The sequence below is a fragment of the Equus caballus genome, chromosome 16, assembly GCF_041296265.1.
Source record: "Equus caballus isolate H_3958 breed thoroughbred chromosome 16, TB-T2T, whole genome shotgun sequence".
NCBI lineage: Eukaryota > Metazoa > Chordata > Mammalia > Perissodactyla > Equidae > Equus > Equus caballus.
The window spans coordinates 51,654,800-51,662,814 of NC_091699.1; the positions used below are offsets into that span (position 1 = coordinate 51,654,800).

Sequence of the window (8,015 nt, forward strand, 5' to 3'; positions counted from 1 at the left end):
ATGGGTGAAAATAGGATGAAATAGGCTGAAGCTTAGAAAACAAACCAAGAAACGAGCCCATGTGCCCTGGAGAACTCTGAAGAAGCTTGGTGGTCAGAAATTCCAGGTACAGGGAGATGCAGATAGGCATGGTGCTAAAAACAAAAGGAAAAAAAGGAAAACTTCGCCTCAACAGGCCATCTCCTGCCCAATCTCCTCCTTGATTCCATGGGGCAGACCACTCAGCACCAGCAGTCCAGCGCCCTGACCAAAAGCTGAGGTTTCCTTAGGGTGGCCCTGGGGAAAAAGCCCCTGGAGTCCTGTGTTTGGAGAGTGCCAGGGGACTGGCTAGCTCGCTGTCTGAGTGGTCACCCACAGAGAGGTGGCCCTGGGCAAACACTGCCGGCACGTGCAGGTGCCCAGCGAACATGTTGTTGCCTCATTCTCACGTATGAAGTCATCACCAAGCCTTGCCAGATAATTGTCACAGAAATATACATACCATGGATTGATTTTCAATTTTAGAATCAAATTGCAGGCAAGATAGAAAAGGTAAATATGGTTACAGATCAGAATGCAGAGGGTGTTGATATTAACAGTGTGAAAGTGAAAGTGCATGATGTCTGTGCTGTGCTTTGCAATGCAGCAAAAATTAAGATGGCCTGAGGGGTGGGTAGATGGATGGTATGTGATAAAGCAAGTGTGGGCAAAGGTTGAATGTGGAACCAAGATGGTGGGGACAGGGGTGTTCACTGTAAGATTTTTTCGACTTTTCTGAATGTTTGAAAAGTTTCATAATAAAATGAAAAAGTATAAGTATAGATCACAAAAATTGAGAGGTAGGAGGGTCGAGGAAGTGGAGAGAAGGGAAGAAATACCGCCACTTGACTGAACAACATGAAAGCGTTTGTCCTACAGTAGAAGATAGTTCGAATAGATTAAGCAGAAATAAGGACTGACCAATGGAAGAGATCACCTCTGGGATCTGAGAGTAACAAAGGGGTAGGGAGAGAGACTGCTGCCTTAAATAAAGAGTATCATTGCACTACTCAAATTTAAAAATATGTTCAGTCATTACTTTGATAAAAAATTAAAGAATGATAAAATATAGGCATATTTCTTTTTTTGGATTGGGAAGGACAATAAAAATTAACTCAGTGAAAGAGATTGCAAAGGAAAATTTGAATGAATCTGTCTACATAAGAAGTAAAACTTTTTTTCGCTTTCTCCATATTTAGACATTAAATAAAATTAAAAGGAAAATGAACTGGGAATATATATACTAAAATATGACAGCTATGTGGCTCATATCTCCCTTATATGTATATAGCTCTTCTACAAACCAGTGAGAAAGATGCTGACACCCAACACAGCAGGGCCTGTGGTTGTAACCAAAGACTATGCGAAGGGTTCCCTATTTTGAACTGAAATAATTATATCAGCTTTCACATCAAAGCATCTTTCAAAATTGTGAAGACGGAAGATCAAATGCCCTTTTAGCTTCTCTCCTCTAGATTCCTTTTTTTTCGTAGCAGTAGTCCATCTTTTAAATACCTCTTTTGTAGGAATTTTGTCTGAGTCTTTTTTAATTTAGCCACCTCATTTTAGAGTTTGCTGTCACTAATTGGGAGTAATATCAAACACAGGAAGACATCATACCGTTTTAAGGATCGGACTGAGAGAAAGTGTTATTGTCCACTTCACGGTCCCATGGCCCCGTCCTCTGTCTGTAGCTCTCATTTCCCCATCAGGCCTCTGAACAGTCTCTGCCTTAAGACTGATTCCATAATCCCGCTGGATCACTCCACAGTGGAATTCCACTGGTCATGCTCACATTAAATAGTCAACTGTGACTTTGGAGGATAGGTAAGAACTTGGGATATAGAATCATACAGGTTGACTTCCTATGAGAGGAATTTTGCGGTTAAAAACGTACAGGTGAAAATGTGATATTGTCCATATTTTCTTGAATAGATTTATAAGCCTTATGGACAATCCTATTGATAATACCCAGTGTCAAGATGGTGACGAAATAATAGAAAGTGAACGAGACCGTCAACACTTTGATAAAGAATTTATGAGAGCCTATATTGAAGATCTTAAAGAAAGAGGTAGGTTACTCATAGTTAAAATTATTTAAAATGAATATACAGAATTCCATTCATTCATGGATCAGATTTATTCATATAAGTCAAATTGACAAAAAGTTAATTGGTAAGGGACAGGTTACTTTGTAAATTATTTTTTCATTTACCAAAAAAAAAAGGGATAAGTTTCCTTAAAATACCAAATTTTCCTAGTGCACTTGAATTCTTGACATGTGATCAACTATTTGGCAAAGAGGCTGAGAAACACACTTAAAATGTGAGGATTGCATTACTAACTGTATATGAGGTTTTTGGTTTCTTTTTGAGGAAGATTAGCCCTGAGCTAATATCTGCTGCCAATCCTCTTCTTTTTGCTGAGGAAGACTGGCCCTGAGCTAACATCCGTGCCCATTTTCCTCTACGCTATATATGGGACACCTGCCACAGCATGCCTTGCCAAGCGGTGCCATGTCTGCACCCAGGATCCAAACCAGTGAACTCCGGGCCACCAAAGCGGAATGTGTGAACTTAACTGCTGCACCACCGGGCCGGCCCCTGTACATGAGGTTTTAACTAAATGACATTGACAGAAGACTATCCTAGTTAATGGAAAATAAGGTTCCATTTCAAAATTCATTTAAACTCAACTTTAGAAAAAGTCATCTCTTAGATAAATTGAGGTACACTTATGTAAAAAATTACAAAAGGGGCCTGACCCTGTGGCATCGTGGTTAAGTTTGGTGTGCTCTGCTTTGGTGGCCTGGGTTTGCAGGTTTGGACCCCGGGCGTGGACCTATGCCACTCGTCAGCCATGACATAACACGCATGTGAGCTTACTCCTCCTCCCGAGGAGATGTCTGAAGAGGGTTAGTCCCATCCAGACAGTCAGAGACTTCATGACAGTAAAATACCATTTATTTGACAAGTTAAAAAACTTCCCAACTAAATTAAGAAAATTTCTATGTATCTCTAATCTATTTGGCCATCCCTAATCTTGAATGCTGAAATATTATGAAATAAATTAGAAATTTATGTTAAATATGAAACTGAAATAACAGAACCATTTATTTGTCCAAAATTATCTTTGGGCTGTATAATTTTCCTCTTGGGAAAAACTTTATTGTTGTATTTTATTAGTTTATTCATAATTATATTTTAGTACTATTATGCAAAAACGCAAGGAAGAATTAGAGAAAATAAGCATTAAGCATTGGATCTATGTGGCCAGCAATAAAATAATTTGCTTTTAATAATTAACTTTAGTGATGATAAATTTTGAATTCATTTACTTAATTCTAAATAGTTATAATAATTCTATCCTTCATATATTCATATTAGGTTGAACCAAATGATATTGCCAATATTCAGCTGGTTTTGACCTACAAAAATGGTAATTTCTTCGGGCTAGCCTGGTGGTGTACTGGTTAAGTTCACACATTCTGCTTCAGTGGCCCAGGGTTCGCAGGTTTGGATCCTGGGCACAGACCTATGCACCGCTCATCAATCCATGCTGAGATGGTGTCCCACATACAAAATAGAGGAAGATTAGCATGGATGTTAGTTCAGCAACAGTCCTCCTCAAGCAAAAAAAGGAAGATTGGCAACAGAATTTAGCTCAGGGCCAATCTTCTTCACCAAAAAAAAAAAAAAAAAAGGTCATTTCTTAATAGTTAGATCTATAGTTGGTCTGGCATGTACTTTGAATTTTTCTAAGTTTGTTTGTTTGTTTCCTTCATCATGGTGTCTTCCCTCTTTTCTCTCCTTTCCCATCAGAGTAATGTCTGAGTTAGTCACAAAGTCCGTGGCTATAAGGAAAAGGTAGATTTAATGAGTCTACATTGACCTCCAACCTTGTGTGATTCAAGAATGACGAGGAAGTGAAGCCCCTCACTGGTCCTCAGTTAGTGAACCTAAGAATCACCTGTAGGCCCCACTCTCGGAGTTTTTGACTCATCAAGTCTGGGGTGGGGCCCGAGAATGTGCATTTCTAACAAGTTCCCAGGTGATGTTGCTGCCTGGGTCTGAGAAGCACAGCTTGAGAACAACTGGTATAGACCATCCTTTGACAAAATTTGCTTGTGAGGAGAGAGAGGATGGGCAGTAACCAGCGGGAAGAGCAAGACTGAGAAAAGGCATGCTTCCTAAGATCGTGCTTGGCTTAGGAATAGCCCAAACTTCTCTTATAAACCATATTCCCTTCCACCTGGTGTCCACAGTCCTGAGTTCTTGGCCATCTGTTTCTGTTTTGTCAACTTTTGTTATTTCGGGGTCATACAGTTTCCAGGATCCTGATGTAGCTGTGTGGGTTGGTTGGAAAGACTGCAAGAGAACGAGAATTAATAAATTTATCTTATTCTATCTTAGATCTAAATATTTCTCAAGTATGACTACATATTTGTGATTGCTGACTTAATGGTGATAAACACATTTCTCTCTATACTTAAAATATAAAGTGGCAATAATCTGTGTATTGACTTAGGCCATGGCATATGGTCACACTTCATAATGAAGTGGAGAATGGTTGAGTGTATTTTTCCCTTTTGTTACAGATTCTGTTCCCAGCTATACCACCAAAGTATCTTTTAGTCTTCAGCTTTGATACCATCCATCAGAAGACGGCAGACTCTCCCTGTCCTGTGGAGCTGTAAATCTTCATGTTGTGGGTCACGTCCTATAGGAATAATGGCTTGTGCTTAAGGACAAAGTCTAGAAACCATGGTCCTAGTTGTTAGGAAAAATGATTTTCAGATTTCAAATATATGAATACCTCTCTCTTTAGACTGGAGAATTGATAAATGGGTTTATATATTGATATTTAAAGGTTCATTTGCATATACTTATTTCCAAATAATACAGATTTAATATTTTAGAAAATGTATTATTTTTTTAAATTATAACTTAAAGACCAAATTCTGAAGTTGATTGCATTGTTTTCAGGAATCAGGGGACAAACGGGTTGTGAAAAGAGCATTTATATTGGACCAGTCAGATGAGAGTTTATTTTGTTATTTTGGAAGAGTTTTAATGCATTATTTCTTTTACCAAGAATAATTTTCCTTGGGCTTATACAAACTGCTATTTCCATATGTTTTAAATTATATTTTGCAAGTGTATGCTCTCAGGAGATTCTCGAGTATAATCTGGTCCTTGAAGGTAGGAAGAAGAGCTAGCATGTCTGCCCATGCACTGGGCATGAGGCGCTCGGAGGGTGCGCTGGTAGCCCCAGTGCAGGAAGCGTGGGCCTGGCTGGCCATGGGAAGCCTTGCATGGCCTGCATGGATGGTCGTCTTGTCCTGAGTGGGCACCTCGGGGTTTCTGGGACCCATCTCAGAGCAGGGAGCAGAGGCAGTGCCCTTAGGGACCCCTCCTCTAAGGTGGCCATATAGGGTAGTGGAGATGACCAGTCCACATTGATGAGGAGTCCCTAGCTAGCCTTCTTTGAAGCTCCCACGGGAGGACTCTTCCTGTGACCGAGACTCTGCGGTCCAGAGGCAGCTCATGAGACAGTGCTTTACACCGGCAAAGGTGGGATTCATTACACAGCTTTGGACTCTTACGTCACATTGTATGATTTGGAGAAATTGTACAAATATCTATTTTTATACCATTGTCTTGGGCTAAAATAAACAGGATTGTGTGTTGAAGATAAGCTTAAACAAGTGGCTTTTGTGACTAAGAAGGAAAATGCATATATTCATGTATACTTATATATGGATTGACTCCTATCAGGGCTAGCCCAGTCCTGTCTAACAGAGCATTCTGCAGTGGTGGAAATGTTCTGTATCTGTGCTGTCCAATATAGTGGCCACCAGACCCGTGTGCTCCTTGAGCACTTGGACAATGACTGGTGTGACCGAAGAACTAAATTTTTAATTAAATTTAAATTTAAATAGCCACAGATGGTTACCTATTGGACAGCACACGTCTAGCCATTTGGGTTTTGTGGAAGTTAAACTGGACTAGAAATGAAGGGTGATTTTTATTTCCTCTTATCTGAAGACCCAGTCTATCCCCAGAGGGGTTACTATTGAAATCTCAATATTTTGTCTTGATAGGCTTAATTGTAATTCCAAATATTTTATCCTCAACAGATGTAAAACAGGCAGAGCGTTCTAAGACCACATGGTAATAATGCTTCAGTAGAGGATTGCTTCAACTTAAAAACAAACTGAGAAGTAGGTTAAGAGATGAAAAGAGTAGGAAAATGAGAAATTAATTGAACCTCAAACAATTGTATTCTTTTTTAACTCTTTAAAAATAGAATTCAAATTTATTAATTGTACTTCTTGAATGATTTTGGAATTTTATTTCATGCCGAGTAATATGCTATATATAGTCAAATGGGAAATATATCTGAAAAGGGGAGAAATGGGGGCTTTCACTCAAACTGACCATCCATAACTTCTGTAAATTTTATTTCAATAAAATCAGTCTTTTGTGCAAAAACCTTATCTCAGTGTTACATTTAAATAATGGAAAAATACTGCATTGATAAATAATTATTTCATGTTTCATAATAAAACAAATGAATTGTTTGAATATGATGCTTGTAGAGCTACTATTTAATTTATTCATATAAATGTAAAAATGCAGAAAGATTCTAAAGTACAATATGCATCTCAGTGGAAATGTAGAGATTTGAAAATTTTAGATGATGCATATGGACTGATACCTAATTTGAAAAAGTAATTTATATAGCAGAATATATGTATGAACGCTAAAGCAACATGAGATAAATAATAAAATATAATTCTTAGCAGAAAAATGTTCTGGTTGCAAAAGCTTATTGTTATACCCATTTTTCATACGTTGGAAGTTAAGGGGCAGAGACACTTAGGTGGAATCATAGAGTAGTGCATTTTAGTTAATAGCAAGATCCACACCAGATTTCTTGACTCTGGCTTTCTAGAATGACCATTGGGCATGCTTGCCAACACCAGTTTAGGGTGACCAAGTTAGGATGGTTGCAAACAGTAAGCTTTGGAAATGGGTCATCGTCTTTCCCCTTCTGTCTGCTTCTCTTCTTTCCTGTCTCAATGCATCTCTCTCCTTCTGAGTGGAAAGGAAACTTAGAGACTTCGAGGTATTGTTTTGTGGTGTATGTAAGTTTAAATGCTTATTTTGCAGTATGTATATTGGATTTATTTCTGAAACTTAGGAAATTAAATTCAAACTTTAAAACTTGAAATGGTATCAAACTGCAATACTAACAGGCAGCTCAGAAATCTTCTCTTAGAGTATCTAGCTATATCATCAGAATGAAAAATTGAGATGCTTAAGTCGTTTTATTGCAGTGTAATATAAATTACAGGTGAAGCAAATTATAGTTGAGTGTTGGGCCTTAGCACCATCCATAATTCTTAGGAAAGAAATCAGCCAAACAGTGGTTATTGAATCAAAGAAGATATGACATTAAATAGATGAATTTGCCTCGACTGTGAAATTCACCAGGGGGACAGAGGACCCAAGGCTGAGCTCAGATTGGCAGAGTTGTGGCTTTGAGGGAAAAATGGACGTAATCTAGGGTTAGGACTCCAGTCTTTGGTAATCAGCTGCTACACTACTGTCTAATTTCTTTGTGACTGGTCGACCCCAGGTAGCTCCTACAACCCAGGTGCAAAGCAGTGAATCAGTCCAAAATAAGACCTTGGATTCCCACTTAGTGCTTATTTTTGTGACTTTCTGAACATATTTTGTAAACTTCTGCCAGGGCCGATGGTCTTTGACACTCCTCTGCACTAAGTTATCAGGGCAGACCCCATTGCATTTGCCTGTCTGCCTGTTGACTTGAAACATTTGGTTTAAATGGGCCCTGATAAAAGTTTTCAGATTTTAAGCCTTCCATGAAATCTGGAAAATAAGGAAAGGTTTAAGAAAGAAATGACAGCGTTGTGAGATATCTATAGTTAATAGAGAAATGGTAAGATGTTTATACTCCTGTCCTCCAAG

General features: G+C 38.6%; 1 protein-coding gene across 2 annotated transcripts in view; it reads left to right on the forward strand.

Moving 5' to 3' along the window:
- The window catches only part of LRRC2 (leucine rich repeat containing 2), a 33,480-nt gene extending 26,968 nt beyond the window's left edge, over positions 1-6,512 (forward strand). For both annotated transcript variants that reach the window (XM_001500396.5, XM_070238890.1), the window contains exons 8-9: positions 1,954-2,090; positions 4,616-6,512. In XM_001500396.5, coding sequence (XP_001500446.2) covers positions 1,954-2,090; positions 4,616-4,665 — 187 coding nt within the window. In that variant the 3' untranslated portion in view covers positions 4,666-6,512. The remainder of the gene's footprint in view (positions 1-1,953; positions 2,091-4,615) is intronic.
- The last annotated feature ends 1,503 nt before the right edge of the window (positions 6,513-8,015 follow it).